Source organism: Chenopodium album, chromosome 13 (assembly GCF_948465745.1).
Source record: "Chenopodium album chromosome 13, dcCheAlbu1.1, whole genome shotgun sequence".
NCBI lineage: Eukaryota > Viridiplantae > Streptophyta > Magnoliopsida > Caryophyllales > Amaranthaceae > Chenopodium > Chenopodium album.
The window spans coordinates 7,871,319-7,886,047 of NC_137846.1; the positions used below are offsets into that span (position 1 = coordinate 7,871,319).

The 14,729-nt window shown below is 34.0% G+C and overlaps 2 protein-coding genes across 2 annotated transcripts; one reads left to right on the top strand and one right to left on the bottom strand.

Moving 5' to 3' along the window:
- Positions 1-4,764: 4,764 nt before the first annotated feature.
- Positions 4,765-7,931, top strand: LOC145574491 (serine/threonine-protein phosphatase PP1 isozyme 9-like). The gene is made up of 4 exons (XM_081632296.1): positions 4,765-5,276; positions 6,061-6,620; positions 6,927-7,112; positions 7,444-7,931. Exons 1-4 carry the CDS (start codon positions 5,084-5,086, stop codon positions 7,465-7,467), a joined length of 963 nt encoding a protein of 320 aa, XP_081488422.1. The 5' UTR covers positions 4,765-5,083; the 3' UTR covers positions 7,468-7,931.
- A 452-nt stretch (positions 7,932-8,383) lies between these two features.
- On the bottom strand, positions 8,384-14,074 carry LOC145576176 (folate-binding protein 1-like). Its single transcript, XM_081633957.1, has 4 exons — positions 13,825-14,074; positions 10,553-10,899; positions 9,966-10,300; positions 8,384-8,676 (listed from the first exon to the last, which is right to left on the bottom strand). The coding sequence occupies exons 1-4, from the start codon at positions 13,892-13,894 to the stop codon at positions 8,544-8,546; spliced, it is 885 nt and encodes a 294-aa protein (XP_081490083.1). The 5' UTR covers positions 13,895-14,074; the 3' UTR covers positions 8,384-8,543.
- Positions 14,075-14,729: the final 655 nt, after the last annotated feature.

Sequence of the window (14,729 nt, forward strand, 5' to 3'; positions counted from 1 at the left end):
CAAATTTAAATACAATAATTATTTTAATAAATTATTCAAATAAAATACAGATATTAGACCTTAGATGTGCTGTTATCATCTTTGTCAATTTTTCTTTCTTTTTCATTAGTTACTGGAACTTCTTCTTCAGTAACTTCAGCATTTTGTTCTTGGTATGGTAGTAAAGATGATTGAGGAGAAGGAGGAGTAGGAGTAATTAATTGAAACTTTGGCATAGAATCAGCTCCCGTGGAAAAACTCTTACCTTCTTGCACAACCCTAGCCTGATTATCATTCAAACCAGCAGAATAAAATTCATTGAGTCCCCTGGCTTTCCTTGGTGTTGTAGGAGGTGATGTTGAAGTTTCTAATGATCTTGTAACCAGCTCATGACCAACCATGGTTGTAGAACCAAGAACACCCTCCCCACCAACTGAGCTAACCATATTTTCTGATGGTGTTGTGTCAGGTTCAGAATACACAATACCAGCTTCTACACCAGTCAAGAAGTTGCCTTCATCTGTATTTTTCTCTGGTATATCTTCAGGCATACCACTTTCAGGTATATTAGTTTCTTCTTCTACATTGAATTCTTTTACTTTATTAGCACCCTCTAAATTATCTCTTTCAGGTATATCTTAACTTTGGTCTTTCTCCAAATTAAGATCAGCAATAACATTATTCACCTATGTAAAATAAATATTAATGTCAAACACAAATCTTAAATTAATTTCATATATAAAATGATGATAATGGTAATTAAACTTACAATTTCATCAGTCTTAAGCTTAAGATCAAAATTATCCAAATCAGTGGCCAACTTTTTGTTCTGCATAGCAGCTAACACTATTTCATCAATTTTTGCTAAGAATTGAGGATTGGAATATACATCATCTTCTCCTTGAGATTGAGATTCCTGTGAAGTTTTTATTGCTTCATCCTTCAAATCAATAGCAAAGTGAATTTGGTTCTCTGATACGATCTTCAAGTCACGACCAAATTTCATCATTTTCTTCTTCACAGCCTAATAAAAAAAAGAATAAAGAGTGAATGAGTAAAATATAATAAAATATCCTACCTACAAGGGAATTACAACATTCTAATTCCTGATAAAAGTAATATAATTTCTGACTAAAACAATATTATTCCTGACTAACATTATCATATTCCTGACTAAAAGAATTCATTCTTGACTAAAATTATCATATTCCTGAGTAAAATTGTGTTATTCCTGATAAAAGTAATCTAATTTCTGACTGAAATAACGATGTTCCTAATTGAGATATAACTTATTTTCTGATTAAAATAATTTCATTCATGACCATAATTATCATATTCCTAATATAAGTAATTTAATTTCTGAGTGACAATATTAATACTGATTGAGATAATTTATTTCCTGATATTAAATTTCTTATTCCTGATAAAACTAAACTAATATCTGACTACAATTAATCCTCATTCATATTATATTCTATTCTATATTAATCACTTAATTCCTGACAAAAAGAGCTAGTACATAACAGCAACTTATTCAGTATGAATTCTTGAAGAAAAAACTTTACAAAATTAATAAAAAGATGAGATTTTAAACTTACATCAATGTCTATTTTATCAATCTCATCATCAGTGGGGTACTCTTTAGGAATCCTGTACATTACATATCTAGCTTTGTCATCTTCAACTTTCAAATCAATGGTAGCAGATTGTACATCCTGACCTTCCTTATTTTCTCCGGAATCTTCATCACTAGTATCTTCAATTTTAAAGTCAATGCTATCCAACTGAAAAGATTTTAGAAGCTCTTGTTCACATTTCCCAACATACTGTAATGGTAATGTCTGAGGATACAATTCCACAGTACCGTAATCGATATTTTCAGCAATGGCTTTAATCCTCTCATTCAGACTTTCACAAGACCAATTCATTACAAATGGCTTCCTATCTAAAGTGGTCCTAAACTCAAACTTTTGCAAAAAAGCAATTACAAATGCAACCAGACAACCATTTACTTGTTTTGATTTAGTTTTCAATACCTCTCCTGCTTTCTTCTTCAAAACAAAAGCCTGAAAGTCTGCTATTGAATCACATAACCAATCCATCACATAACCAGCCCAGTTGTAAGTCTTTATGAAACGTACATCTTCCAAAGACTTGATGATGTTAAAATTTGGGGACTTGTCACCAATTGGAGCCAAAAAATTAGATATAGCAAACATAACAAAGAGTCTCTTGAATTCATAACCTCCCTCTCTATATTTCTCAAACAATGTTTGATAAGTAAGAAAATTGACATATGTCTTCTTCTTCTTACTTTGAACTGCTCTTTGAAAACCTTTTTCAGATTCATCACCAGTTTTCCTCTTCTTTTTCTTGTTAGTTTCAGAGTCATTTCCTTTTTCTGATTCATCTTCTACATCCAAACACAAAAACTTCCTCCACTCTAACTTCAAATTGTCATCAGGATTAAATCCTTTCTTTTTTTTTGAAATCTCTTTCACAGCTAGATTAGTATAAGGAATACCCAAAACATCAGCAATATCAGAACTATCAATATGAATATCATGTTCCTTTTTACCAACTATCACATTTCTTGCCTTGGGATTATAATGAGTTACTAAATAACCGTACAACTGATGGCTAATATTATCCTTTAAATTCATATGAAGCAATCCACCAAAACCAATGTCTCTTACATCCTTCTTTTGCTTATCACTTAAATCTTCCAGAATTTGACAAAGATGATTGGGACTAGATTTATTACCAAGCTCTAAGTCTGAAATATCATCTTCAATAAGAGAACTGAAAAATTGAAAAGTAAAAAATAACATTAAAATTGAGAGCTATATAAAACATTCTTATTCATTATAATAATTATGTTATTCCTGAAATTAGTAATCTTATTTCTGAGCATAAATATCTTTTTTCCTGTAAAAAAAAAAAAACTCATTTCTGACCAAAATAATCTTATTCCTGATGAAAAAATTATTATTCCTAACTAATGTAATGTGTCACATATATATCTTATTACTGATAAAAGTAATCTTATTTCGGATTGAAGAAATATTATTCCTTACTGATGTAATTTAAATACTGACAAAAAGAAGTTAATTTCTGACCAAAAAAACCTAAATCCTGAAAAACATAAACTATTATCAAAATAAAATAATCAAATTCAAGACAAGCTAATTTGCATATATATGATTTATCACAGAAGAATAAGCTAATTTCTGATAGAAAAATTACAATTCCTGACAAAGTAATTGTAAATCCTGTTATTATCAAATTACAATATAATAATCAGATATGGTATGTTTCCAAAGAAAAAAGATTCTATATAAAACAACAAGTACAGAATGCTATGTCTTTTTGCGAATTAAATAGAAACAAAATTTCACACCTAACAGGTCGACTTCGTTTAAAACCAGGTTTAGGACCACGCTTCTTCAATGGAGGTTCTGAATCAACCCTACAGAATGAAATAATAACTTATAAAAATGAATTTTTAAAAAAACAGTACAACCTAAAAATAACTGAAATATATTAAACCTTTCAGCCATTGCAACTGTCTTCTGTTGTTTTCGTGCTTGTTTACTTCGTTTAACATAAACTTTTAAAGGAGAAGAATCTTTAATCAACGGAATGTCAGCCATTAATAGAGTCGAAAATGACGAAAGTTAGGGTTTATATAAAACAAGTAAAAATTAAATACATGCAAATAAAATTAAAGATGGAAAATTAAGTAGTGATGCGAATAATTCGGAAACGTGAAGTTAAGTCGATAGTAATGGAGTGTAACTGATGAAAATGGAGTGAGAATGCAGAAAACGTGGGTGAGAAGAAGAAGGAGAAAGGCGGGACGTTGGGTTTGGGTTTTTTTTTTTTTTAAAAAAAAAAAACCATGGTTATTTAAAGATCGGGCCGCGCACGGGCTGAACTTTTAAGAAACGGGCCGAGCGCGGGCCGAGTAATGGAACGGACTCACATGAGTCCGTTCTACACAATATTTTTCGTTATTTTATTAAATGAGAGTAGTTGTTTTGAAAGTGGGCATGTATAAGGTGATATGTGTAAAATAAAATAAAATATTGTATTACATTGATTAAGAAAATAATTAAAACGTGACCATTAAAAGGAAATGGTTAAAATGGCAAACGTAGCCCTCTTTCAGGAACGGATGGAGTAAAAACTTAAAACTAATATGCTTTGGAGAGCATAGAGCCATGGAGTGGTTGGAACTGGGATATAATCTTGAATGTTCATAAGGTCATACTCGCTTCATTGCATGCCAATGTTACGGTATGAAATTCATTAAGGAAGGGGTTATGTTCACCTTTTAAAAAATAGTTTTAGTGTTAATCAAATTTAATTAGCGCTAATATGATACAATCAAATGCACAAATACACATGAAATTAAAACTAATCTAATCTACTATAGTAAGGGACTGTTCGGCTTTTCTGATTTTCTGAACTGAACTGAAGTGAATAGAACTGAATTGAATTGTTTATGAGAAAAGGGAATTAGAAAACGAACTGAACAGATTGAAGCTGAACTAAACTAATCTATCTCAACCGACGAACCCTATCAAAAGTCCAAATTTATGCCACTTGTCAAGCAATAGATTCTATTAACAAACAAAGATCCTACCAATAAAAATAAAACATTTGAAAAGAAATACAAGTGATTCAATACACTTAAAATAAATTTTAAAATTTGACAACTTTAATTTAATTATTTTTTTTTCTTATAAATAGAGAGAAAGGAAAGAGAGAGATGGGGAAGAGACGACAGACGAGGAGAGCACGTATAAGCTGACAATGACAATGTATAAAGACTAAAAACGCGATTTCTGATTTCAGATTATTTGCCCACCTCAAGTTTTATTAATCTTTTTTCTTTGAATAAATCTTCAACCTTTTATATCTCCTCTTAACATTTTCTCCATTAATATACCTTCTTCCTCTTTCTCTCTCCTCCCTTTCCTCTCTTTCTCACTCTTTCGCCGAAAAGATTTCATCTTTTTTCTGGGTTTTCGTTGAATTTAATTGGGGTTTGGGTGATTTTTTAGATTAGGGTCAGAATTAATTTTAATTTAGGGGAAAAATGATGATGACAATGGAGGGAACAATGGATGAAAATGTATTAGATGATATAATTAGGAGATTATTAGATGGAAAAGGAGGAAAACAGGTGCAATTATCTGAAGGTGAGATCCGCCAACTTTGTGTCAACGCTCGTAATATCTTTTTATCTCAGCCTAATCTTCTTCAACTTCGTGCCCCAATTAGGATCTGCGGTAACTTTTCTTTCCTAATTCATAATTGATTGCAGTTTTTAATGTAGTAATTTTGAGAATTTTTTGTTTTTGTTTTTTTTTTTTTTTTTTTTTTGGGTATGTTGTTTAATATATCTGAAATGGGATTTGATCAATTTAATTGGATTAATTGGGGTTGTCACGGAAGGGTAATGATGTAGACGGGATTTGATATTGAGTCTAAGTACCAACCTAAACCTTGTAAGTGAATGGACTTAAATATTTGAATATCTTTGTGGAATCATTTTGGTTTTTTTTTTTTTGGTGAATTTGATGAATTGGCTAACGGAAAATTGGATTTTCTCTCTTTTTTTTAATTGGTGCGTGTATTTTGTTATGTAGCAAGAGGAAACATTGAGATTCTTGTAACAATTTTTACAGAAAATAAATATACTATGAATTGGTAATATTGTTGTGTTTTGTGCTTTGTTAATCCTATGTGCAATGGCGCAGGAAAATGTGTATGATGAGAATATGACTCAAATAAATAGAATGGTCATTGAAACCGGTTTAACAGTCGTTTATAGTGGAAAATTGAGACTTTTGTGCAATATTGAATGACTTCTAAGGGAGAAGAGGACTTTAAACATCGGTATTGTGAGGGTGACTAATCGATAATTTATTCAAGCTTGCATGACTGTAATGGTTAATTGACATATGCTCGTTCAATAAAATGACACAACCATTGAAAACCCGGATATTCATAGCATATGCTTATTTTCTCATATTTTCCACTAGTATCACTAACATAAAGACTACCTCGCAGGTGATATTCATGGACAATATCAGGATCTCCTAAGGCTTTTTGAATATGGGGGTTATCCCCCAGCTGCGAATTACCTCTTCCTTGGAGATTATGTAGATCGTGGCAAGCAAAGCTTAGAGACAATTTGTTTGCTTCTAGCATACAAAATAAGATATCCTGATAAGATTTACCTTTTACGAGGAAACCATGAAGATGCAAAAATTAATCGTATTTATGGATTTTATGATGAGTGCAAAAGAAGATTTAATGTTCGTCTATGGAAGATTTTCACAGACTGCTTCAATTGTTTGCCGGTTGCTGCACTTATTGACGAAAAGATTCTTTGCATGCACGGTGGCCTGTCTCCAGATCTACAGAATTTGAAACAAATAGACGAAATTCAGAGACCAACAGAGATACCAGATAATGGTCTCCTCTGTGACCTTCTCTGGGCTGATCCAGATGCTAGGAATGAAGGCTGGACAGACAGTGACAGAGGTGTTTCATGTACATTTGGGTCTGATGTGGTTGCTGAGTTTTTAGATAAGAATGATCTTGATCTGATATGCCGCGGTCATCAGGTAGAAGAAACTCTACTTTTAGAATGATTTATTCACATATTTTAAAGTCGTCATACCATGTTAAGAGCTTCAGATAATCTAGGTCTCATATTCTTGATATAGTTTGTTTTTTCTTGGTGATAGAAGAAAATCAGCATAGGCTGTCATTAACTCATACCTTTTGCTTCATCTCTTCCTTTTTTGCCAAGCATAAAGCAATTCATCACATGCAGTGAAAAGAATGAAAACTACTCGTATAATTTGCATATTTGTTACATCAGGTAGCAATCCTTGACCAAGATTGTCCCTCTACTTATTAAACTGCAGGTTGTAGAAGATGGCTATGAATTCTTTGCCAAGCGAAGACTAGTGACTATATTCTCAGCTCCTAATTATGGCGGAGAGTTTGACAATGCTGGAGCCCTTTTAAGTGTTGATGAATCCCTAGTATGTTCTTTTGAGATACTGAAGCCACGCGACCAAGGAAGTAGTTCCAATGTTCAACTTAAGAAGGTAATTTTCAGAGCTTGTCATCTAGTCATTATGTATGGTTAGGAGTAATAATTTAAATTGACTTGTATGTTTTGTAAGGAAAGTCTGATGGAACTTTATCCCCAAGAACTCAAGTATATGTTTACTTTTCCATTACGCACTCATTATCATTATGAGTGCTAATGATTCCTTACAAACACACACATACTTAGAGGTGGAGAAACCTTCACTTGAACATTGTTTTGGGACTTTTCTTGCAAAACTACATATACGTTCTCCATACTAAAATGGAGCTTGACATTTTAAGTTATCCAAGAGGCCTGACTTGTTTCATCTTATTTTGCTTGAACAGGTTCCTAGAGCCGGAGGAATCTAATGCAAAATGTGTAACTGTAAATGAAAGATCGCACAGTTGAAACTTTCAAGTATCCTCCTGAGTTCAGATCTCTCGTAGTGATATGGTCCGTGAGAGAGTGAAAATCATCACCGTCTAAGTTTGAAAATTCACAAACTCATGGCATGCCTTGCGGTTACTGGAATGAGAAGTTCATCTGACAAAACCTGTAAATCAAACACCATCCATCATTCTTTTAGGCTATACCCTTCTCTGTTTTCTTGTACGTGTTGGTGCATTTTGTAGGCAGATAATGAAGTTTTTTAGGTTATCCTTTGTCTTTTAGACCGTTTTGTGTATCAAGTTACATCACATGATTTGTTCTCGAAGTCTGACTAATTAAGATTATAAACATAGTTTGTATCAATCGTGTTAGTGTGAAATATTGTATTTCTTCTAATGAAGAGCAATATCAAAACAAAGGGACTAAGAAATTGAAGGTTGCATATTTTGACGTTGGCCAACTTTGACGACAGCCATCAGGTGATTTGTAGGCATGATCAACCAGGTTTGGAATCTTATATTTCAACCAACTTTTCTAAGTTGGTGAGATTATTAGATCCAGAAAATACTACATAAAAAATAAAAGCAGGCTACAAATTATTGAGTATGATTGAAAACGATAGTCCAGTCATAGGCCTAATATTAAATGCATCTGAAGACACGTTAATGAAGTTATTAATTTATATCTTCACTATTTGATCCTGAACGTGCTTTTAAATTATAATGGTGCTCCCACAGGAGCACACGGTCCGTTTGGTGCTTGTCAAGGGAGAATCCGGTTTATATCTCCTGGTGGAAGGCATAAGTATTGCTCTACAGAGGGTATCAAGATACATTGCATTCTATAAAGAATCGCAGGGCAGTTCGAACAATGCAAAGTGTAATAATAAGTATCTAAAAATGTTCCAAAATTTCTTCATATGTTTAATTCTATGTTGAGAACCACACAAGCCAAAAGAGAGTGGAAGAAAACCGAGGATTACAAGAATGACTGCAAATCAACAAAACTATGTTACAAAGGGGGAAATGGGGCCAGAAATCTGGGAGGGTTAAATCTATCTTACAGCAGTCTTCCTACTACCCTGGGTGGTCGATGGTCTTTGGCCTGCTTTGGATTCCAAGTGCCTAATCCTAGCAGCACGAATAATTGCAGCATGCTTCTGCTGTTGGCTGTAACTCTTCCTCTTACTGCATTGCACGCAAAATGTAAGGCTAAAAGTATATGGGAGAATTAACAGATAAAACAGCAAAGCTAGCATAAATACCAATCATTTTTTATTACAAAGATAGCTGCATTAAAACACCTCAGATAATGGTTGCTATGTTACAGGAACTTTGGCATTAATACTTCCATCATAAAAGTTTGCAGGACTTACGGCTTTGTTCCACCTTTGGATATTATTAGTTTCAATTTTCAAGGAACAAGTATAGATGTGCTCAAGCAACTTCAGATAAGGGCTAATAATTTTATTTCATTTCAAAAAAATTCAGAAAAGCTTGAGAGTAAATTTTGTTCATTTCATATAAAGTCCAAAAAAATTTAGACAAGGGTTATCGAGTAAAAGAACGAGGCCTTTAGTGTTGAAAAGAGTGAACAAAGTCAAATAAGTATAAATGATAAAACGAAATAAGTGTAGCTTCTTTTGTGTTTGGAAATAAGACTGCTTAACAGACGAGCAATCCATACATTTCTTTTTTTTCAACATGCCAGTTTCTGACATCAGTATAAGAGTAACACAGCTTGACAAGACTATAACATATTAATGTGTTATTTCAAGATTTTGAGCTGATAACATGCATCATTTCTTTTCTAGCCTAAACCCCAACTCATCCATTAATATATAAGGCCAGAACATTTCAAACAGATAGGTTTCTGTTTGTTTTCTTGTCAATTTTATAATCGGAACATTAGCAGCAAAGGGAAAATGATTCTTCCCAATCACCAGAAGCAAGAATGTGACACATCTTTGTAAATAAGCAGGTGCCAGGATACAGGACATAGCAGGAATGGCTTAAATAAGTATGTAAATGTACAACTGCTAGATTTATTTTGATCTCATCAGGAAACAAAGGTAGTAGTCTTATCTCAAGACCATACTAACCAAACAATGCAGGCTTAGTGAAGAAAGTCCTAAATCCTAATTGCTATGAGGAAATCCTCAGTGTAAACACAAATAATTTGTTAAAAAACTTTTTATAAAAACAGCGTATCAGATGTTTTAACACACAAGACACACGCGCAAAGATACACACACATCAACCTTTAGCATCACCAGATTATGACTAATTTCAAGAATAGGTCCAATTCTGTCAAGAGAATGTAAATGGTCTAAGGATGTAATGCACAAGAAAGCATCTAATCTCAAGATGACCTAACCCCAAAAAAGAAAATAAGAGATCAAATTACACATCAGAAAATAGAAAGATTAAATTAATAAAGTTAGGCAGGTAGGAGTTACTTATTGAAAAAGACCAACCTCATAAAAAAGAGTCCAGCAGTAAGCACCAACCCTCCCACTGCCCAGGAAACACGTTCAGCGAATGGCAGTTCTTTCATCCACTGCTGGAAATCTTCAAACAATCCATTGTGCCCATCTTTCTGAAAGTTGCTGGTTTGTGGCCTCTTCCACGACTCTGCAATGGAGTCTAGACTTGCTTTCCCACCATAGCAAGATGTTTCCTCAACAGTAAGGCCTGAATTACTCAATGGCGTGACGGCAAAACCTGCTGCACGGCAAAGTTCTGTACCATTAGAGATCCACTCAGAGGCCCTACCACATACAAAGTCTCCTACTCCACAGGGTGCAAGAACCTGGGACAAAATGACTGATCAGGAAACTCCAGAAAAACTCTAAAACATACTGTATGAATTAATATCACGCACAATGAATCTGTCAGCATATACAATGTAATACACATAAACTAGTCACATGTTTAATGAATTGAAAGAAATAGGTCTTAACCTACTACATATAAAAGGAAAAACCATTTTTAAAGTTTTTCACACTATGACTACTTATAACTATGGTTCCTCTCCAAAATCAATCAAGGTAAAGGAACCAACCTGTGTTATAGCATCCATAGAGAGATATGCATCAGAACAAGCCTGGAACAGTTTTTCACAAAAAGAGGCACATATCAAAGGAGGACCTGGCTTAACACCAACATCTGGATCACAAAGAGAGCACTCCAGCATCTCCCATAAGTGCAAGCACTCTTGGTTTGCTTCCCCTGTTGTTGCCAACTTCCGTATAGAGATAAAAGCAGAATGTGTGTGTGTCGCATCACAGCAGGTGTTTCTTCGAAACATTCTGCACAGTGTTAAATCTCTAAAGCTTCTAGGAGGTCTCCCTTCTGATGAGAATGGGCGGAAACGACCTCCAGGAGAAACACAGACCCCATTTGATTTTTCTACATCAGTTAGTACTAAGTCATAGGAGGGAGTAAGAAAATTCAATAAAAAGTGTTGCAACTAAAAGTACAATGCATTATGCTTTTACTTATAATCTTGCCTGAATAACATAATTTATCACCCAAATTTCAAACAAGACGTTCTATTCACATAGCTATATAAGACATGACTTAAGTTGTGGCTATTTTGAATGAACCAGAAACTTTTTTCCTTTTTAGGAAGAAGTAAGACAAACAAAGCTTGTATCCCTTAACAGAGATCTTTTAAACTTGATGGTCATGGATTACTAAAAAATATTATAGCTTACTATTTGATACAACTTATCCTAAAGCACATTGATTCATCCTAAAGCACATTGATTCATTTTCTTAAAAAGTTAGGCACCACAGCAATCTACAGAAAATTTAATTTACACCTGCTTGAGATCCCATCCAATATACAAATTAGCTTCAAACATGTCAAACTCCATCATGAATTCAACCCCAGCCCTACATAAGTTCTAATTTACACCTGCTTGAGATCCATCCAAAATACAAATTAGCTTCAAACATGTCAAACTCCATCATGAATTCAACCCCAGCCCTACATAAGTTCACAGTGCTAGCCTAATAAGTCCCAAGGAAACTTCTAATATGATTTTTTATGCATCCATTAAACCAATATAGACAGTCTTTTTTTTGGTAGAATATATAGACAGTCTTTAGTACCTTATTTTCCAGATCTGTTGTCTATATACTGAAACAGTAAAACCTAAATGAGCCGGAATTTCTTAATTCCCATGGCTTGCTACTCACGAGTTTATCGAAACTTATGTTCTTTTGTGAAAAGGATGTGAGTTAAATTAAATTGGCAAATGCTCTGCACCTGCACAACTGCAATAGAAAACTCTCGGCTTTTTTTCAACCTTTGCAGTGTCTGAGGCTTCTTTAATCTAGCTGAGAACTAGTACAATCAACAATGCATATGAAGTTGGATACCGTTCACCATCAACCAGCACGAATACCACTTCCTAGTCTATATGTAATTTTATTTGTAGAGATGCCTGACAGGGTATCAGAATAACTCTAAATAACTTAACAGTATATGGTTCCTTGCCAAGGGCAGACAGTTCAAAGTGAGTCACAAGATTCCTACAATGTATGGAACTATAAACTTATCATAAATTTCCCGAAGCTAGGTACATACTCCCTCCGTCCCTTTATGTTTGCCCTGGTTTCCCTTTTGGTTTGCCGCTTAATACTTTAGGTATGTTGTTTCCACTTATTTCTCCATTGTACTCAAGTCCATATTAAATAATGTAGGAAAAGAACAAAACCACTACCCCACTTGTACAGCATTGCCCAACCCTTAAAAAAGTGAAATATTTGCTATGAGGCAAACATAGAAGGACGAAAAAAGTACATTGATCCAGGGCATAGCTAGCTCCTCTGAGACTACAATTATATAGATATTGATCCAAGTTAACCAAGTAGTGAGAGTGAGGCTTCACCTCAATATTTATTAATCATAAATGAAGTACTACAGTAGCTTCTACATGGTCGAGGCTATCTGCAGCAGCTTATGTTTGAATCACGAGTTTGTGAATACTCCATTGATGTTCAGCAGTAGTAGGCTAATCCAAACCCAAGCCCCCAATTAAGGTTCTATTCCTACCAATTAGACAATTTAGGAGTAGCTAACTAGCTAGGTTCATAGGTGTTTTCAATACCATTGACATACTGCGAAACCATCAAATAGATTAGTAAAGTAATCTCCTCAACACCCCCCCAGCGCGCACACATATCGAAAAGTGAGGAGAGCAAGGCACATAAATATAGAAGGTGGGTTACAATATACTTTCTAATCATTAGTTTAGACAAGAGATCACCAATAAACTTGACAACTGATAATTTTTCAGAGACCATAGGCTGCCAGATTTTATCTACTTGGAACTAGTCAAATACTAAGCTTTTAATTCCCTCCCTTCAACATTTTTGGAATTGGATCCAACTCAGGATTTCTAGAAAAAGAGAGATTATTGACATTGTGGTTCCTCAACATAATACCAATGCCTCTAAAAAAAAGCTCCTTCACGAGCCGGATACGTAGCCTTATTTTTGGCAATCGGCATCGTGATCACAACAACAATAACATAGTCCCAATGCCTTAAACTAAACCTCCTCCTTGAACCGTATTTTTAGCCAATGTTGTAATCGACCCTCTGAATTCAAATAACCTATTCCCACATCCAATAAACTGCATAATGGGAAACAAAACTACTTCTTAGATCCAATATGTAGGCTTATATTTGGCAATTGGCAATGTGGTTACAAGTTTACAACAGCAATTGCATAATCCCAATGCCTTGAAAGAACGTGTTCCCTAGGCCGTACCCAAACCTTATTTTTGCAACAATCAAGACTCTATGCCTACATCCAATAAGCTATTACAGGGGGAAAATACTACTTGAATCCAACAACAGATGTAATTGTTTAGCCATATTGATAAGGAGGATGGCAATGATCATAATATAACCCGGGTTCAACACGATTCGTAACCAAATGGATCCCTTACAAGTTGCAACATCTACATTTAGCAAAAATCAATCTAATGCTTTGAATTCGACAATAGAAAATAATCTAAGCCCAAACCCCAGGCTGTCAACAAATTATACAATAACAAATCCATAATTTCTTCTATAATTTATCATTAAATCACCAAGAACAATACATAGACTGATGAAAGTATTCAATTTTATACAATAAAACAACAAAACCAAAGAAATTACTAAAACATATGATCGATTTGTTTGAAAATGTAAGTATTTTACCTAAATTAAAAGTACCATGATAATTAATTAAGCTAATTTCAATAATATTGACCAAAAATGAATAATACCCATCAAATATAATAACCCATTAAATGGAAAGAGAGATAGAAAGTACCAGAGAGAGATTGAAGAAGAAGATTGGAGAGGAGAAGCAATAATAAAACAAAGAAGTGATCTTGTTTCATCTTTTATTCTTCGAGGAGAATAATCAATCGTCAATTGTAGGGAGACATGTTTAGGTGTTCCGTATTCCAGTAGACTTTTCTTGCCAATTTTGGGGGTTTTGATTGAAGGGCTTTTCTGAGAAGTGTAGAAGAACAGGAAAGGGAATTCTATGCCAAATCTTTGTTCGATTGGTCTATTGTCGAAAGTGTAACGTCTAAAGACGGGTATGCAAAATTCAAGTACAAATTTTTAAATAGACGTGGTATATACTAATTTATTAGGAAATTTTGTCTAGAACTACCAGGAAGATAGGGTGTTTTGTTATTAATTATCCATTTTTTTTTATTTGTCTACAACTAACCACAAGATGGAAAACGTTTGGATAGCACTACCCACTAACGTTTTCCGTCAAATTAGATGTTACTGGGGCCCACCACTTAACATTACCCACCCAATTTACTTCCTCCCAACTACCTTTTCTCTTTCCTCTTCAATTTCCCTTCATTATCACTCCACTCTCTTCTTTTACTCTCTTCAATTGACCTTCCACATTTCTGACCTAAGTAGCGAATATTCACCATCATCTTCGTCCCTTTTTCAGACATTCGCAGCCCTACCATCCTTGTCTTTGCTTTATCTCTTTCTTCCAACTCATCTTTTAGTTTTTTTAGATAAGGAGAAGTAACTGAGTAAATCTACAGAAATGGACAAAGGGGAAAGCAAAGTAAATACACAATTTGACTGCAGCAAAGGGAATACCTTCAAGGTACATTGGTGTTTTTACCATCAATTTCTGTCCTTTTCCATAAATAATGTAGAAAATGTGAAAATCGTAATTATTTTAATACTCGAATT

What these genes read in the sequence shown, in the direction of transcription:
- LOC145574491 (XM_081632296.1), top strand. Translation starts at nt 5,084, where the DNA reads ATGATGATGACAATGGAGGGAACAATGGATGAAAATGTATTAGATGAT. An exon ending in TGCCCCAATTAGGATCTGCG is followed by an intron (nt 5,277 to 6,060) that starts GTAACTTTTCTT and finishes ACTACCTCGCAG; the next exon opens with GTGATATTCATGGACAATAT. An exon ending in CCAATGTTCAACTTAAGAAG is followed by an intron (nt 7,113 to 7,443) that starts GTAATTTTCAGA and finishes TTGCTTGAACAG; the next exon opens with GTTCCTAGAGCCGGAGGAAT.
- LOC145576176 (XM_081633957.1), bottom strand. Translation starts at nt 13,894, where the DNA reads ATGAAACAAGATCACTTCTTTGTTTTATTATTGCTTCTCCTCTCCAAT. An exon ending in CTATGGATGCTATAACACAG is followed by an intron (nt 10,301 to 10,552) that starts GTTGGTTCCTTT and finishes ATTTTGTCCCAG; the next exon opens with GTTCTTGCACCCTGTGGAGT. An exon ending in GCTGGACTCTTTTTTATGAG is followed by an intron (nt 8,677 to 9,965) that starts GTTGGTCTTTTT and finishes CGTGCAATGCAG; the next exon opens with TAAGAGGAAGAGTTACAGCC.